This window comes from Lampris incognitus, chromosome 8 (assembly GCF_029633865.1).
Source record: "Lampris incognitus isolate fLamInc1 chromosome 8, fLamInc1.hap2, whole genome shotgun sequence".
Lineage (NCBI taxonomy): Eukaryota > Metazoa > Chordata > Actinopteri > Lampriformes > Lampridae > Lampris > Lampris incognitus.
The window spans coordinates 43,894,711-43,914,218 of NC_079218.1; the positions used below are offsets into that span (position 1 = coordinate 43,894,711).

General features: G+C 46.1%; 2 protein-coding genes across 3 annotated transcripts in view; one reads left to right on the plus strand and one right to left on the minus strand.

Moving 5' to 3' along the window:
• supt6h (SPT6 homolog, histone chaperone and transcription elongation factor) overlaps positions 1-7,020 on the plus strand; it is a 44,524-nt gene extending 37,504 nt beyond the window's left edge. For both annotated transcript variants that reach the window (XM_056284620.1, XM_056284621.1), the window contains exons 37-38: positions 654-907; positions 5,956-7,020. In XM_056284620.1, coding sequence (XP_056140595.1) covers positions 654-907; positions 5,956-6,145 — 444 coding nt within the window. In that variant the 3' untranslated portion in view covers positions 6,146-7,020. The remainder of the gene's footprint in view (positions 1-653; positions 908-5,955) is intronic.
• A 4,727-nt stretch (positions 7,021-11,747) lies between these two features.
• rab34b (RAB34, member RAS oncogene family b) lies at positions 11,748-18,855 on the minus strand. Its single transcript, XM_056285059.1, has 10 exons — positions 18,728-18,855; positions 17,195-17,286; positions 16,978-17,043; positions 14,040-14,141; positions 13,149-13,213; positions 12,947-12,998; positions 12,764-12,845; positions 12,542-12,632; positions 12,228-12,335; positions 11,748-11,987 (listed from the first exon to the last, which is right to left on the minus strand). Exons 1-10 carry the CDS (start codon positions 18,773-18,775, stop codon positions 11,926-11,928), a joined length of 768 nt encoding a protein of 255 aa, XP_056141034.1. The 5' UTR covers positions 18,776-18,855; the 3' UTR covers positions 11,748-11,925.
• Positions 18,856-19,508: the final 653 nt, after the last annotated feature.

Sequence of the window (19,508 nt, forward strand, 5' to 3'; positions counted from 1 at the left end):
TCGGCCTAATAATCTTTGTGCACAGTTATGACTGTATGATCAAGGACCTCTTGTGTTTTCAGTGATTCAAAACCTTTGAAAAACCTGTTTTATACTAATATTGAGTACTGCCTCCTTAGCTGTTTTTTTGCCTAAGTCTGAGCACCGGAGAAGGGCAGATAAGCAGGCAGTGGCTCCGTATTTTCCCTTCTCCCAGGAGGCAAAGAAATGGGTTGGTTTGTCGCCACGTCTGAGCACTGGAGAAGGGGAGATACAGCTGGCGGGGATCTGCACTTTGAGTGCACTCTTCTGGTTTGTCAGTAACATTATCATTGCAGAATAATGCTATTGAAAGCACACACCACGCCAGTGTAGTATTTCTCAAATCGATCCATACTTTATACTGCTTTCTGCCACAACACTAGGGCAAAAAAATAAAGCTGTGAGAACTGTTGAAATATCGTGGGATATGCTGTCTCCATAATCCCAATGGACCTGCCTGCTTTATCCTTTAATGTCCTAGCCATGTTTCTCACCTGAAATAGCACAAGTGGTACAGGATTACATCACCTCCTATAATTTGGGAAATCACTTTCCGAGGTAACAGCAGATTTTATTTTAGATATAAAGAATGGACCAAGTTTCCTCACTAAGATTGCTTCCTTTCCACACAGGTTTTTGCCACGCCCCAGCAGCCCATAGCGACACCAATGATGACGCCCAGCTACTCCTACACCACACCCAGCCAGCAGGCCCTGGGCACACCGCAGTACCCTGGCTCCACTCCGCAGTCCTCCCACTCGCATGGACACGCCCACTCGCACGGAGCACCCTCGTCACACCACGGCCACCACAGCGGACACAACGCTCACTCGTCCGGCACACCCTCCTCCATCTCGTCCCGAGGACGTACCCCACAGCAGCCAAAGTACGTAGGCATTGAATATGTTCGACATCTCATTGATGTGTGGTCTAAAAACCGATCCCAAGACAGTGATATACATCGAGGCATTCAAATTGTGCCGAATGAAATTAATTTTGTCTGTATCTCTATGACCATCTCTTAATTTTCAGTATGAAAGTTGTCAAAGGGTGCACACATCCAGGAAAAAAATTCAATCACAGGTGCAAGACTGAAAATACGACAAAAGTTTAAAAAAAAATTTTTTTTAATTGTGCCCACGTTGTTATATACTTCAATTTAGTATCTTATGCTCACCTTTGTTGCATTCAAGTTATATGTTCTTTTTGTCAAATCAAAGAAGGTTGAATCAGTTCATCTGGATACAGCGTTTATTGACAGATACGTTTCTGATGTGGCAATTATTTAATTCGACTTAAATGAGGAGCGAGACAAAAATCTCTTACAGTATTGTCACCTGATTTTAGTATATGTTCAGTGAACAGACACACAAGTTCAGACGCTTGTGTGTGCCCCGATCAGAGCGCGCCCTCTTTATACCATGCAGTAGAACAATGCCCATTGTTTCGATTACAATATGTACTCAGACTCTTAAGTCATGACGCGGAGGTAGCTTCTACCACAGTGGTGCGTACTTAAGAGTCTCTCCCTCATCCTGTCTTCTGCTAGGACCCTCCAGGACCACCTCCCATGACACTCAAAGGGCTTTCACATGCTAAACATGAGCCCTCAGGCATCCATTCAGACAATGTAAACATAGTATAGCTGATCTGTTGTCAACGATTACAAGCAAGCGACCTACATATGTTAAATTGCCCTCTCTCAGTTTCATCACTGGTGAGTGATGAAACGTATCTGTCAGTGAACATTGTATCCAGATGAACTGATTCAACCTTCTTTGATCTTCTTACCTGGATTATTGAGCATGCATCAAGACATCTTTCCGTCAGACATTGTTAATGTCTGACAAAAAGAGCATATAGTTTGAACCTAGATATTAACAATAGGCATTTTTACACAAAGATCCCACAATACTACCGTTATGAAGAACTGTCTTTACGCTGTCTTTGTTTTTTGTTTTTGTTTTTTACACTGAACCAAGCAAAAGCGGCTCAGAGGCACTGCAGTGTGTGATTTTACATAGCATGCCGGTATTCCAGAAGCATAGGTGTCATGCTGTGTAACACAGCAGTGTCAGCAGTCCCATCTTGCCGGCAGTCCCTTTTACACAGATTCGGCGCTGTGACTACCTCCACTGCTGGCTTAACAACAATGCCCCCCCATTATGGGTTCATACTTTTTACACAGAGTGGCAAGGTGGATCAATGACACAACGAAAAGGCTATGTAAAATGCCCTAATGTCTGACATAATGTTTGACGAAGAGCATGTAGGTTGAAGGTAACAAAGGTAAGATTAAAATACTAAATGGAAGCATGACAATGTGCAGACTTATCGTTTTACTTTAATTTTCAGTTTGAGCATGGCACATTAGAGTTTTTTACAGTATGATCGAATGACAACCATACCAACCTAGGATCCCCAACAAATTCACGAACTAGTGAATGATGATGAAAACAAGCCATGAATTCTCTTATGGCTTAACAGCTACTTTACATTTTTTATTCAACCTTCTTTTAACCAGGGAATAAACTCATTGAGAATAAAAATCTCTTTTACAAGAGTACCCTGGCCAAGGTAGGCAGCAACAGACAAACACCAAGTTACAACAGTCTACTATAATAACTAACATACCGTAGATATAAAAAGTCTACACACCCATAATAAAATGGCAGGTTTCTGTGGTGTAAAGAAATTAAACCAAGATGATTCATGTCAGAACTTTTTCCACCAATAATGTGAAACTGCAACCTATAAAAGTAAAGTGAAAAACAAACAAAACTTTTAGGGGAAAAAAAACTTAGAATAAGCTGCATAAGAGTGCATGCTCTTAAACTAATACTTTGTTGAAGCACCTGTTGATTTTATTACAGAACTCAGTTTTTGTGGATAAGAGTCCTATCAATACGTCTTGACTTGGCAACATTTTCCCGCTCTTCCTTGCAAAAACGTTCTATCCATTCATTCATCCATCCAATATCCAAACCGCTTATCCTGCTCTCAGGGTCGCGGGGATGCTGGAGCCTATCCCAGCAGTCATTGGGCGGCAGGCGGGGAGACACCCTGGACAGGCCGCCAGACCATCACAGGGCAAAAACGTTCTAGATCTGTCAGATTGCAAGGGCATCCCCTGTGCACACCCCTCTTCAGGTCACCCACAGATTTTCAGTTGGATTCAGGTCTGGGCCTTTCCAAAACACTGATCTTCTTTTCGTGTTGATATGAATGTATGCTTTGGGCTGTCGTTGTGCTGAAAGGGGAAATTCCTGTTCACATTCAGTTTTCTAGGAGACGCCTGAAGGTTTTGCACCAAAACCGACTGGTGTTTGGAGCTATTTACAATTCCCTCACACTAAAGCCCCGGTTCAGGCTGAAGAAAAGCAGCCCCCAAGCATGATGGTACCACCACCATGCTGCACTGTGCATGTGGTCTTCTTTTGGTGATGTGCTGTGTTGTTTTTATCCAAACATACCTTTTGGAATTATGGCCAAAAAGTTCAATCGTGGTCTCATCAGACCATAACACATTATTCCACATGCTTTTGGGAGACTGGACGCATCTTTTTGCAGAATATAGCCGGGCTTGGATGTTTTATTTTTTTATTTTTTTCTTGTGAAGAGGCGTACGTCTTGCCATTCTACCCCATAGCCTAAACATATGAAGAATACAGGAGATGGTTGTCACATGTAGGGAACAACCAGTACTTGCCAGAAATTCCTGCAGCTCCTTTAATGTTGCCGTCGGCCTTTTGACAGCCTCCCTGACCAGTTTTCTCCGCGTCTTCTCATAAATGTTGGAGGCACATCCTGTTCTTGGTAATGTCACTGTGGTACCAATGTTTTCTCAGAATCACAGTCATGTTTATAGGCCATGTAGGTTTGCACATACATGGAATTTGACTCCAGTTTCATGGTACAGTGTACTTAACAAAGAATAACAACACAACAAGCTTCATGTCTTGATCCATGCTCAATAATCCAGATAAGAAAATCAAATAAAGTTGAATCAGTTCATCTGGATGCAGCGTTTATTGACAGAAACATTTCATCCCTCAACTAAGCGACCTCTTCGGTCTAAAGTGACTGCAGGTGTCCCCACCCTTATAAACAATACAGTGGTATAACAACCGAAACCAACGACCAGTTTCATATGCAAGTGTGACCATTAACTAGAATACACATGGCCATTGAAACTCTGGTTTATGGTCACGCCCATATTTGCATATGAAACTGGTCGTTGGTTTCGGTTGTTATACCACTGTATTGTTTATAAGGGTGGGGACACCTGCAGCCACTTTAGACTGAAGAGGTCGCTTAGTTGAGGGATGAAATGTTTCTGTCAATAAACGCTGCATCCAGATGAACTGATTCAACCTTCTTTGACAGCAGTCTTCAGATATATACACATGGGTTGACTATATATAGGCGAAATAAGAGGTGATAAAGTGCAGTGGTGCAGAGAATATACCAGATGCTGAAAACAATGTTCGCAGGTTACTTACATACATGCCTGAGGTAGATGGACATGACAGAGTGTACCAGTATACGTACCATGTACAATACAGTATATACAACATGGTTGGATTTATTTGACAGTGTTAAGCATTCATTTGTATGACAGCCCGCAGAAAGAAACTGGTTTTATGTCTGGTTGTTTTGGGGCACAGTGCTCTGTAGCGCCTACCAGAGGGGAGGAGTTGGAACAGGTTGTGACCAGGGTGTGATGAGTCTGCAGTAATGCAGCCTGCCCGTTTCCTGAGTCTGGAGGTGTACAAGTCCTGAATGGAGGGCAGGTTGGCACCAGTGATTTTCTCTGCAGACCTAACTGTCCGTTGTAGTCTGTCCCTTTCCTGTTTGGTATCCGAACCAGACCAGACAGGGATGGACGTGCAGAGAACAGACTGGATTATTACAGTGTAGAACTGAATCAACAGTTCCTGAGGCAGGTTGAACTTCCTGAGCTGTTGGAGAAATACATTCTCTACTGGGCTTCTTTTTTTTTGTTGACATTTTCCGCCTTTATTTGATAGTGATAGTAGAGAGAGACCGGAAAGGCAGGGGAGAGAGAAGGGATGACATGCAGCAAAGGGGTCCGGGCCGAATTCGAACCCAGGCCGCTTCGGCAAGGACCCAGCCCCGTGCTGGACGTTTCTGATGATTCTCCACTTGTTGGCGATGTGTTCCATATCTAATGCTTGGAAATTCTTTGGTACCCCTCTCCTGATCACTACCTTTCACAATGAGATCCGTTCATGCTTTGTAAGCTTTTTGTAGACCATGACATTTGAAGTTGGATGCAACCAAGATGTCAGGAAAATCCTACAAGCACAGCTGAACTTGGGCTTAATCACAGTTGCTTTAATTGATGGCTGGTGTGTACTAACTACTATTTAACATGAGTTTGAATGTGATTGGTTAATTCTGAACACAGCCACGTTCCCAATTATAAAAGGGTGTGCACACCTATGCAACCAGGTTATTTTAAGTTTTGTATTTTTTTTTCCTAAAATGTTTCCGATTGCTTTTCACTTTATTTTTATAGGTTTCAGTTTCACTTTGCATCCTATAAGATTGATTCATAATGGTGAAAAAAGTTCTGACGTGATTTGTCTTGGTTTCATTTTTTTACATCACAAAAGCCCGCCATTTTAATAGGGGTGTGTAGACTTTAATATCTACTGTAAATGAAATGGCAAATGGCAACACATGAATAATTTCAAATAAACTTTGGCCAGCATTCTCATGTATTTCTTAGAATTATTTAAAATAAAGATTTATTTTGGAGTCCACCATGTCTAATATATGTTAAAAAAAAAAAACATCTTTCCGTCTTTGAAAGAACTCTTTCCATACCACTAGATGGCGCTTATGAGTGTGAACCATACTCATGCCGCCTGTTTGACTAAAATATTTGCCCACCCTCAACTTCCACAGGCCCAGCAGCAGCAGCTCTGCAGTGGATTGGGGAAAGATGGCAGAGCAGTGGCTTAAGGAGAAAGAAGCAGAGGGGCGCAAGAAGACACCAAGGATGACCCCGCGGCCATCGCCTAGCCCCATGATCGAGAGCACGCCCATGTCCATCGCCGGAGACGCCACACCCCTCTTGGACGAAATGGACCGATAGGACACGGGGGGGAGGGGGGGGAGGGCCTCACTACACCCCCCCCTTACCCACATCTACTTGTTTTACCACCTTCGCATTTTTATCTGGATACCCCCTTTAACCCCCTCCGTCGTTATCTCCCATCACACCTCATCAGCACTTTCATCCAACTGTTTCGTCACCGGAGACTCCCATTCCATCCAGCCTGCCGTCAGAGTGTGCTCACAACTTTCAGCCCTGTGTATCTGCCTGGACCAACCTAACCCTTTCCTTCTTGTTATGTTTCCCCCTCTGTGCTTTTAGTTTTTCCCCATATTTCTTTCTTCATCACCTCCGGTCTTCTCATCTGGCCACTAAGTGTTTTATATAGTCATGATAACACTGTATTGTCACTCAGAAGGTCACCATAATGACAAAAAACTTGAAATGGCTGATGACAATTACAAATAGGACATGGACCTATAGACTGTCAGTTTGTATCCTGTTATCTTACAAATAAAATTGACTTGACATGACCTATCTTTTTTTTTTTTTTTTGGATTTTGTTTGCTGGCCAGTTTTGCCAGAGCAGATTGACTCATGCAGCCTCTTCAAGAGTGTCTAAGACCTCACTTTTCCCCCAAATGATGATTGATGGATTTTCTTCCGAATGGTTGCCAAACATGTTGCCAGACACGGGCGATTCCTATGTTGGTAGCCAACGCCCAGTTCAAACTTCAAGCCTGGGCGTCCGGGTAGCATAGCGGTCCGTTCCATCGCCTACCAACACGGGGATCACCGGTTCGAGTCCCCGTGTTACCTCCGGCTTAGTCGGGCGTCCCTACAGACACAACTGGCCGTGTCTGCGGGTGGGAAGCCAGATGTGGGTATGCGTCTTGGTCACTGCACTAGCGCCTCCTCTGGTCGGTCGGGGTGCCTGTTCGGGGGGGAGGGGGAACTGGGGGAATAGTGTGATCCTCCTGCGCGCTACGTCCCCGTGGCGAAACGCCCCACTGTCAGGTGAAAGGAAGCAGCTGGCGACTCCACATGTACCAGAGGAGGCATGTGGTAGTGTACAGCCCTCCCTGGCATGGCTTAGGGGGTGGAGCAGCGACCAGGACGGCTTGGAAGAGTGTAGTAATTGGACTGGTACAATTGACAAATGGAAAAAGAGGGGAAAACATCCCCCCAAAAAAAACCCTTTAAGCCTGCACTCTTCACATCTGTCAAAGTAGGAACATCAGTTTTGGATCGTAAACGCAGACCTGTGCCAAATCTGTGATGTGCAGGTTGGCGTTTGGCACACGCCGAATAGCAACCGGCTGGAATACTGAGGCAAAACAACATGAAGGAGAAAGTGCAGTGAGCAGAAATCTTCATGTCACCATAACTTGGTGTGGCATACTCTAAAGGCTACCAATAGTCACCACCAAGAAACGTGTTGTTTTTATTAGAGGGGCCTCCGGTCTCTTCGGGGCTCGTAGTCTTCACTGAACTCTTACACTGACTCCACAAGCTGGCTTTTCATGAGCTGTTCCTGATCAGCACCGTAGAAGCTGCGGTGCTGTGGAGAACCGCGGCTCAGTCGCTGCCGGGACAGTTTAACGGCGGGATACTGGGGAGTAAACGTATCTGGAAACACTGCTTGCAGTGGCAGTATTTTGTGGGCATGTTCTCTGGGCAGAAGCACCATAATGCATCAGATACCCGTGGTGGATCGCCAGGGCGTCGTTCTCTTTACTCCAGTTTTGATTTCATGTATTGTTTTTTTGTTTTCAAGTTTGCAATTCTGTGAATGTTTTACCGATGACGTGGGGTTCTTGTCATGTTTGCCAGTATCTAACGTGAGAGGCCTCCTGGCGGAACTGTGGATGGGGCGACCGGAGCGCTGCCCCTTGAGGAAGGCGGGGAGGGTTTCTTGCGGCCTATTGCTCTCTTTCAGACGGGGAGCGAGGCGGCGCGGACTATCCGCCAGGCGGCGCATGTCGCGGCCTCCATGACCCCGAACCGTGCCGGTCTCACACGCGCCCGCCCCGCAGCTGGTTTTACTTGTCTCGAGCTCTTTTCCTACGCTATGCGGAGTGCCCCCCCCCCCACCAAAGGGACGAGAGATGGGTCCTTGCCGTGTGCGAGTCCCCTGTGATAGACAACTGTGTTCTAACGAGTTATCGGGACGTGGCGGGATGTTTGATCGTTGGACAACTCAGGCTGTGGTGGTTTGGGTCCGAGGCAGGCTGTTCGATTTAGCTTTGGTGAATTTGGTGCTTCGGCGGCTCCTCGTGGTGCTGATCCAAAGGCTGGTTCGCGGGATGGGAGCCGCACGATGAGCCTCTCCGGGGTGACGTTGCAATTGTGTGGCGTGTTTGTGTGTCCGTGCATGTGTGCGTACGCACGAGTGTGCGGTTGGGGGGGGGGTTTGCACTGGGGCCAATCGTAATTATGTTACGCTACAGGTGTGAGCCCCAAAGCAGACTATTAGTACTTCCGGCTACTCCCGTTAGGGGTCGCCACAGCGGATCAGCCCCAAAGCATACCATTTGCTGTATTTTGGCTCCCAAATCCCCCCCCCCCCCAAGACCAAGCTCTGTGTGGCTGTGAGATTCAAACTAGGGAACTGGTTTTCAGTCTGGACATGGAGACGATAGCTGTGCTTTTCAAAAAAAGTATTTTTTTTTTTTGCAGCCGCCCTTCGAAAAGATGAAATGGGAAAAAAGACGATAAATTCCGTGAAGTGCGTTGACGCTGTTTTTCATATTGTAAACTATTTACACAGCATGTTATGAACACCAGGTCCCAGTCCACCCGGCCTACAGTCGTGGCTCTTGCAGAATATTCATGCAGGCAAACGGTGTTGATCCGAATGACGTCATGCGGCTGAGAAGGTCTTGATTGTGCTCTGTCCTCCATGCGGCATGCCTCGAGGCCGCCACGCATTCTTTTCTTTTCTTTTAAGATCGTTTTTACCTTTGTCAAACAGAGACGGTGTAGTCGGACAGGAAATGTGGGAGAGAGAGTGGGGGGGGTGACATGCAACAAAGGTCGCCTGCCGGACTCGAACCGGCTGCAGTTGCGGCCACGTGGCCGTGTGGTATGCGCTGTGACCGTTTGTCTATGGCGGCGCTGCGACTGTTGTTAATTCCGGGTCGTGTTTTCAGCTGTGACGTTTCTGATTTGCCTCTGACACGACTCAGAACAATGGCACTGCAATACAATGGTGTGCTTATTTAGCAGGGAGCAAAGTACCACAGGGTTTAGTAATTTACATATTTTTTCATAATTAAGAGTTTTTGAATCTTTTAATGTTTCACGTCTATGGGATGTAGACGGTGAATCCTGTGATGGGTTGTTGGCGGCAGTCGTTAGGAGAGGTGGGGTTACACTGCTGACGACCTTTTCTACCTGTGATCCCTTTAATAAAAGTCTTCATATTGAACACCACGGTCTTGTTTGTGTTCCTCGGGGACGTAGACATGGGCATCCTGAGACCCATCCATCCATCCATCCATCCATCCATCCATCCATCCATTATCCCAACCGCTTATCCTGCTCACAGGGTCGCGGGGATGCTGGAGCCTATGCCAGCAGTCATTGGGCGGCAGGCGGGGAGACACCCTGGACCAGCGTGTCAGTGTCACAGTTTGCCTCGCTCAGGCGTGAAAAGTACACGCGTGTATGACGGTGTATTGCCAGCAGGGGGCGATGAGTAACTGCCAGCAACTCCCCACGGAGGAAAAGAAGCATACAGCATTTTTCAAAATCCCAAGCCTAACCGTAGCCCTAACCTGCCTTCACCTCTTAATCATCGCCCCCTGCTGGCGCTGCACCTTCATACACGCGTGTACTTTTCACGCCTGAGCGAGGCAAACCGTGACACTGACAAGCTGGACCAGCAGGTGTATTACACTCGTTGGCGTGATACCGGGTTGCGCTAGACGACCACCACCCCACACACACACACACAGACTATTTGGTATGGCAAATTCACTTGACCTACGTGTCTTTGGACTGTGGGAGGAAACCGGGGCATCCGGAGGAAACCCACGCAGACACGGGGAGAACATGCAAACTCCACACAGAGGACGACCCCCAAGGTTGGACTACCCCGGGGCTCGAACCCAGGACCTCCTTGCTGTGAGGCGACCGCGCTACCCACTGCGCCACCGTGCCGCCCCCCATAGTCATTCAACCAACGAATAATCCTGCAGGTAACAACAAGGGAGGGATAAATCGCTCTCCCCCTTTCTGAGCTCTTTCGCCTCGGTTAGAAATAGTTCCGTTCAGACGATCCATCTGGGTTGGATGGTTTGTTTAGGTTAGATAGTTCGTTACGTAATCAAGGACTCGTCTCACCCGGGGTAACCGCCTTTTCACCCTGCTGCCCTCTGGGGGCGCTATAGGTCTTTCAAGACGCGTACTTGCAGACTTTCGAAGAGCTTCTACCCAAGTGCCATATAAATTAGGGTGTGTGTGTGTGTGTGTGTGTGTGTGTGTGTGTGTGTGTGTGTTTAAAGCAGGATGAGCTTGGCACAGAAAGTGGAGAACTGTTCCCTCATTCATCCTAATAAGGTTCATGACGACACACAAAAGATTTCCACTAATTTAATCATATTTTACAGAACTCTGCACCGTAAACCATAACGTTCAAGCTCAGTAAAAGTATCTTTACGACAAGCCTTGATTGTTTTACTGGGGTTTTTTGTTTTGTTTTATCAAAACAAAGTTAAAACTATAAAGCGCACAATGGACAACCAGAAGAGGGCACCGGACAAGAATGTGCCTCCTCCTCACTCGGGAGGGGGGGGGGGAGTAAATCAATCGGCCATACATTGCAGATGCGGCTCAGTCTGGTCCCGCTGAACAATCCCTCCATTTTGAAGACGGTGAGAATCTCGATGTCGTCCCCGGAGAGACGCGGGGGGGGCGGGGGCGGGGGCGGGAGAGCGGTCATGGGAGCTGGCGTACGCATCATATTAACGGCGGAGACACATGACAGGGAGACGCAGGAAGATATAAACCGGACGAGAGAGGGAGGGAGGGGGTGTTATTAGGGCTGTTTGCCGACATCCACGGAGGGGAAAAGTCATTAGAAACAGGCACGTGCTGGACAGTATCAGGCGAAGCTTATTAGCGGTTTCCTGCCAGTGCGCCAAAAACCGAAATATTGAGCGCCCCCCCGCCCCCCCCCCCGCAAGAATCCCGGTCGGACGCATTGTCGGTGGACCAACATAGCTCAAGGCACCGCCTGACCCGCAGAACAAGCGCTCCCACAGAGGAGGCTAACTCGCTTAAGCCGAGCCATGGCCCCGGGGTCGCTCGGTGGAGCCGACGAAGGCCTCTGGTTTTGGCGGCGCTGATCGGTCCTTTTTCCAGATTTCCAGATCCTTCATTTGTGACGTGTCATTAGACAAGCACCGGGGGGTGCAAGTATCGTGTCTCGGCTCCTCAGCACCGCCGCAGCAACAGCAATAAAATGACCCAAAAAAGAGCAGCAATGATAAATAGCGTGTGTATTTATTATTACTGCTCTTTTCGTTGTGTTCTTGGGGTCAGCATTGGGTTTCTTTAATGGGAATGAAAAATTAGACTAGGTGTAACGTCATCATTAGACCATTTCTTCCTTGTTTCTTCATTATTAGCTCTTCGTTATGCAGCACCCCCTATAAAACAAGCACAAAAACAACCCTAGTGTTAACAGCCCGTCACTGTGTTTGGGTGCACTTTGTGGAGTCGGTTTGGTTCTCCTCTCGGTGTGTTCTGGCCAAGCTGTCAGTTCACTGTGCTCGACGAGACAACCCCACATCCACCCAGCCCGTCCCCTCCCGTCAACAACAGTTGTTTTTCTTCTTCGCCGGTTTCTGCTTCTCCTCTATGCTCTCAGTGAGCCCTGCGTCAGAGCAAATATGGACAAAATTATCACAGGTTCCCATTTTTGGCATCAAACAAACAGACAAGCGCGATAAACAAAGGCAACTGTTGCCGTTTTCATCAAACACAGAGAAACTGAGTTTAACGGGATGACCAAACAAGTTAATGAAATACTGGAAATCTGATGCGACCCGTGCATCACATGGTTAATGGGACATTTTTCAGTGGTGGGGTGGGGGGTGGGGGGGTGTTGACTCACTGATGATGTCACTGACTTGCTTCGAGCCGGTTTTCTCGAGCTCCGCCAGAATGTTAGCCTCAAAGGTGAGAGAGGCCACACGGAAAAAGAAGTCCCTGATACCGTGACCTGGCCAAGGAACGAACATAAACGCAAAAGTGGAAAAAGAGGCCAAAAGAAGGGCAGCGGAGTAAAGGAGCAGATAACTGACCATGAATGTTCAGCAAATGTATGTGTCTTGTGTGTGTGTGTGTGTGTGTGTGTGAGAGAGAGAGAGAGAGAGAGAGAGAGAGAGAGAGAGAGAGAGAGAGAGAGAGAGAGAGAGAGAGACTGACCTGACTTGGCAGAAACAGCCCAGTATTCGGCCCTGATCTCCTCAGACAGTCTGATGGCTTCCCACTCTGTGTGCGCCAGCTGGTCAGGAGACTGAGGAGGAGGATGTGAGATGGGAGACGGTGTGGACGTTAGAACGGACATATGAGGGACAAGCCACAGCTCATGAGATGACTCTGGCTGATAATTACTGCTGTAATTATTTCACTTAAATCGTCACCCACACTGAGGTCCCTCTTGGTTCCAACAAGGAACAGTAACACACTGGACGGGTCATTCTCTTTCATGGCATCCTCCAGCCACTGCCTTCAAACAGAGAGAGAGAGAGAGAGAGAGAGAGAAAGTTGACATCCATAGCATTTCAGTCTGTAATATAGTGGCTAGTCTGATTACATTACATTTCTTACCTGGCATGTGTGAGGGACTCAGCGCTGCTCAGGTCAAACACCACGATGATGGCTAGGAAATGGACGAACACAACTATAAATCATGGATGAAAATTCAAAATCTCGACTTTGTGCTTGTGCGCAATCGTGTACTTTTCCCGCCTTCAGGGAGATAACATTAGCCCAGTCTTCTGTACTGAAATGGAGATGTAAGGAAATCTACCTTGTGCTCCTCTGTAATATGTAGAGGCGATGCATTTGAACCGCTCCTGGCCTGCCGTGTCCCACCTAAAACGAATTGGTGAGATGAGATGAGATGAAATAAAACGTGATCCTAATGGAGAATGTGCAGAATGAAAGGAAGAAAGAAGTAAAACTTTAGGGTGTGTCATGTCATCCATAACTGATCTGCAGAAGAAAGAAAGGGAACAGAGGGCAATCCAAAAAGCAAGCATGACAACAATTATTGTGAAAATCTCCAATAGTACTTCATCTTAATTATGGTGAAAAATGCAATCATGAGGGATTTTTTTTCTTTTTTGGACCCCCCCCCCCTTTCTTTTTTTTTCTCCCCAACTGTATCTGGCCAATTACCCCACTCTTCCGAGCCGTCCCGGTCGCTGCTCCACCCACTCTGCCGATCCGGGGAGGCCTGCAGACCACCACATGCCTCCCCCGATACATGTGGAGTCACCAGCCGCTTCTTTTCACCTGACAGTGAGGAGTTTCACCGGGGGGACGTAGCACATGGGAGGATCACGCTATCCCCCCCCCCTCCAAACAGGCACCCCAACCCACCAGAGGAGGCACTAGTACAGCGACCAGGACACATACCCACGTCCGGCTTCCCACCCGCAGACACGGCCAGCTGTGTCTGTAGGGATGCCCGACCAAGCCAGAGGTAACACGGGGATTCGAACCTGTGTTGGTGGGTAACGGAATAGACCGCTACGTACCCAGATGCCCAATCAAATGATTTGATCATTTTGTCATAATGGGTTCTAGCCCTTGAGAAACGCAAGTAAAGCCCATCTCCTGGAAAAGGTTAGCGAATGAATTTTTGAATGGTAGTAGGTGTGGAGAGTAAGCGAGTGTGAGGTCTGAGGGTACTCACAGCTGTAAACTGAACGGGACTCCAAGGACCTCAAAGCGCTCCATCTCAAAATCCACCCCAATGGTTGCCTTGTAGTTTTTCTCAAATGCATCTTTGCAGAACCTCGAAGGAACCCGAGACACACACACAAACACTGGCATACATTTACAGACAATATATATACATGCATAAATATATATATATATATATATATATATATATATATATATATATATATATATATGTGCAGAGTTGTGTTCCTGTCTTTTTAGAGACCCTATTGTGAGTCTGACTGTGTGAGAAACGGACTTCAGTTTTCTCGTCTCAACATGGTTTCAACCAGGAGGTCTGCATGAGGCACCCACAGATGGTCAGCCATTATTGTCAGACTGAACTGAATTGTAAAGCAGGGATGGTTTAACCGCAGGAGGGGTGGGCCGTTCATTTCAAAAAGGTGTGACTAACTTAATACTGGTAACTTAGTTAACTGCAGTTAACTGTGTGTGTGTGGATGCAATTTGTTAGTAGTTTTCAAAGATTAATACGTTTTGGGGCATTAGCATAAGCCATCACTTTCATTTAAGCCTACTATTTTCTGTTATATTACTACTTTATCTAAAAGTTGCACTTAACAGAAGCAAAAGTTGTTGATGAAGCTGGATAAAGGGACCAAGGCCTACAATTTGGCAGTTTGGATTTTCAAAGTTTGATAACTTTGGGGGGGGGGGGTGCAGACCTGCCGCTCCCTGAATGCTCCTAAAAGTGTATATATTTGCATTAACATGTGTTTTAATTCAATTCTACAAAAAAGAATAAGATCTACCTAAAACGACCACAGGCGGTCAAAAGGACGGCGTGTAACTTGCCGCGTCATCGTGCACTCCCGTCACTATTTGTGACGCGCGCTGGTTGCGTCATTTCCTTCGCGAAGTTCACTGCGCTGTCCTAGAGACACACGAGCGTCCTCCAGTGCGCAGAAACCTGATTTTTGATTATTTCCAACATGTCTGGATACAGACGCCGTTACCATGACTACCACCGACGCGCTGCAGTATTTACAGGCGTTGGGCGGCGGCCATTTTAAATTCTTTGAAAAATAGTATTAGAAGTTGTTAAAACGTTAATTTTTGTGTCAGTCGTTTCTTAACAGACATATGCAACGCATTAATATCTCAACTGGGTATTTTATCGTGACAGAATATAGAGTTTAAACCCGTTCTGTTAGTTTTTAAGTTAAGTGTAGGAGCCATTTGGTCTCATCTCGTAAGCACTTAATCGGTCCACACGTGTCACTCTAATTGCTATGGGCTCGCGGCAATATAGGTGGGAACGTTCAGTCAGGTGACCGGTGTTGCTTGACGGAGGGCAGCACACCGTTTTTTGACCGCTTCGCCGCTGCAGGCCACGCCAGGCTGGCTAACGACACAAGTGTGAGTTTGGAATATTGGACTGTTTGTGATGAATAATAATAATGAATACATTGTTTCAACTTCAACAAGCCTGAACACTAGTCCATAGACACACGGAACGCGAAGTGGCTACAAACGCGCCAGTTAGGTGCCTGTCTAGCAACCCCTCAGGGGCTTTAAGTGCGGGCTTAGTCTCCACATTAAGTTTGGGACTGTTTCAATCTTTATTTTCAGTTCTTACATTTCACGTTTTATAGGCCTTGTTACGTTTACTAGTGTAAACTAGTAATAAGACACATTAGCCCCTAGCTAACGGGTCTGACCCTTTAGCCGAGCGGTTAGTGATGTCGCCTTGTGGTGCAATACACCCCGTATCGAATCCCGCACCGGGCAAGAATTTAACCGGTTACACTAGATTAACAGTATGTGTTTCCCGTTTTGTTTTTCAGGTAATATTTTCACTTTTACAATTTTGCTATTCAAGTCTGACCATGTCTCTGAGGTTTAAATTGTTTAAAACTCACGTCCGCGGTGGCGTAGCGGTCTAATTATCTGTTTTATTATTTTTCAGTATGGGCATTCTAGCTAGCACTATACTATAACACAATGAATTTGATCATAAGCATCGAGTTTGCGCTATGTCAGACTTTGTTGCACTCTCAACGCTACAATGTAAACACGAGGCACATGTTGCCCTCTTAATTGCTACAATGTAAACATACTGTCTGTATGAGACTGTAGCTTGGTGCCCCCGTATCAATAGAGACTTTGTAGCTTGGGGTCCTGCATCAGTAGAGACTGTAGCTTGGTGCTCCACATCAATAGAGACTTGGTAGCTTGGACCCCGCATCAATAGGAACTGTAGCTTGGGGGCCCCGCATCAATAGAGACTTTGTAGCTTGGGGCCCTGCATCAGTAGAGACTGTAGCTTGGGGCCCTGCATCAATAGAGACTTTGTATCTCTGGGCTCTACATCAGTAGAGACTGTCACTGTAACTTGGGGCCCCCGCATCAATTGAGACTTTGTAGCTTGGGGCCCTGCATCAGTAGAGACTGTGGCTTGGGGCCCCACATCAACAGAGACTAGCTTGGGCCCTGCATCGCGATGCAGGGTTGGAACAAACGTCCCTTGTAGGGTATAATTAGGGATCCCTACTATACGCGAACACGATACCCCTCACTTTTTGGGGCCCCTTGTGGTCCGGGGCCCCGGGGCACTCGCCCAGCATGCCTGGTCTGTAATCCAGCCTTGTAGACAACAGTTAATTGCGCAATACGTTCAGTGGACAGGTGCACCTGCTGTACTGCACTCATTATAACATGGTCCAAGTCTGAATGCTCAACCCATCAATGTCCAGCTAACCATCAAGGCATTTGGTCATGGTAGGATGGATGGCTGGGCAGTTATTAAAAGATTAAATCTATTTGGACTTGATAGAGAGTAGATAGAATAGAGTCCGAGTTTGTAGATCAAGTCCAACGACAAAACAATAAAAAAACATTTTTTTTAAAAAACAAACAGAATCTATAAATCACAATGGTCTACTTACCTACTGATCAGACATGTCTTCCCAACTGCAACATCACCCACCACGATCACCTTGGCAATGTTGAGGCTGGGAACAAAAAGTCTAGCGTTTGAATAAACACTGGACTGAACAGCTATAGTGTGTGTGTGTGTGTGTGTGTGTGTGTGTGTGTGTGTGTGTGTGACACAGAGGAACAGAGTATTGTAGATGTGTGCTGGTGGGGGGGGGGGTCTCTTACTCCACTGTGCCAGTTTTGTGCGCTTGGCAGACCGCCTTCACCTCCGGATGGAAGCCATCATTCGTGTGTAGTGCGGCGTACGGGCTGAAACACTGGAAAGAGAAACAGGGGGACTGTCAGGCACTGAGGGGAAAGAAACGACAACAAAATTGAAAAATACCATGATACGGGGCTTTTGGGTGGGGTAAAAGTCTCGCCAGGGGTATGGACTGTATCACCCTATGTACAGCGGGTATTTGAACTGTTATAACATTTTAGTTATAACAAAGTGACTTGTGGACAGTGATCACTTCACACTTTACTCTGTCTACATGCACACCTGTACGTGTGCGTGTATTGTGTTGTAACTGCACATTATATATATATACTAGAAGAACCCCGCTACAAAGTAGCGGTTTGGTTCTCCACCCGTCTAAATCTCCCTCCTCTTCATCCTGACAGCTAACCGCCTTCCCCCTGCCCCTAAACCCCCCCCACTCCAACTCCCTCCCCCCAAATGCTCAGACTCATCTGAAATGCCAAGAAAAGCGGTTTTTAGCAAATTTTTAGAAAATGCAATTTTGCATAATTATGCATAATTATATTTTAATTTTCTGCTATTTTTCTGGTCCTCTCTGGAACAATACCTACCACCTCCAAAAAATTAGGATCATAAGTGCATTTTTGCAAAAATGCATATATTTTGCATAATGCCAAAATATTTCTGTCCCAGAACATTTTTTTTATATAGGTGAAAAAATCAAAGATGCTCAGAATCATCTGAAATGCCGAGAAAAGTGGTTTTTTAGCCATTTTTAGAAAAATGCATATTTTGCATATTTATGCATAATTTTAATTTTCTGGGACTTTTCCCTTACTCTCTGAGACAATACCTACCACCTCCAAAAAGAATTAGGATCATAAATGCTTTAGTTTTCGGTCCCGCTGTCTACACTAACTAACACACACACACACACACACACACACACACACACACACACACACACACACACACACACACTAAACACCACACACACACACATTACGAAAATATATGAGTAGATTTACTGGGATATACGTTCTGCATACTCCCCAATATATATATTTTTTAATTTTATTGCATTTTCTTTTTCATTTCATTCTCACTTTATTATCATTGTTGTGTCATTTCTCTTTTGTTGCAGTTTTTGAGTTTAATAAAAATAATTTCACTGCTTATTGAAGTTGTACTGTACGTGACCAGTAAACCTTAGAATCAGGATCGTGTTTATTGGTCATGTAGGTTTGCACATGGAATTTGACACCGGTTTCGTGGCTTAACATAGACTACCTCAGTACCTCAGGTAAATAACGAGTACCTCAGTGTACTTAACATAGAATAACAACACAACAATCTTCAGATATATACACAAGGGTTGACTATATACAGGCGAAATAAGAGGTGCTAAGGTGCAGTGGTGCAGATAATATATCAATCTAATCACGACCTTCCCATCAGTGTTAATTTTGGGTATTTTTACACAAACCGCGCGCGCGTGCGTGCGTGCACTCTACCTTTGGGAGCTCAGTAATGACTCGATCTTTTTTCACAGGTGGCAGCATATTTCTGGCTTTAACGGGGTTTCAGGTTGCACAGGAACGGGTACACTACTATACACCTGCAAACTGCCACACCTCCAAATAAACGGTTCAGGTCTGACAACCGAATGTTAATTCTGGACCTGAAAGAGAAGAAATGTTATGGTGAAGATTTCCGACTAGAGGGGGACATAATGTCACAAACCGATAAACCAAATCACATCCCCTTTCAAATGTTTGTTTTACTGTTGTATCTAGCGGGACTAGCCTCCTGTCAGATTCAGTCTCTGATAAGCGACCTTGGAAAGCGCAGGCGTAATGTGTCTAATAGGTGAGACAACTGACGCACAACATTTGCCGAGTCACATGACGGCGCCACTTCTCATGTCTTAGCAAGTGACATAAAATAGACCAGGGATTAATAATGTCCACAGCCGAGAGAGGTGTGGTGGGCAAAAAGTGTCCCGTCCAAGTAGGAGAAACATCAACACTAAACGTCTCTATGCATGCTCAACAATCCAGGTGAGGAAATCTCAGAGAGCTGAATCAGTTCACAACGTTTATTGGGAGAAAGGTTTCATCACTCATCTAAGTGACTCCTTCAGTCTCAGCTGGCTGCAGGTATCCAGCTGAGACTGAAGAGGTCACTTAGATGAGTGGGGAACCGTCCCCCCCCCCATTAAACGTTACGTCCAGATGAACTGATTCGGCTCTCTGTGATCAACACAAGACAGACTACGAAAGATAAGATGCAGTC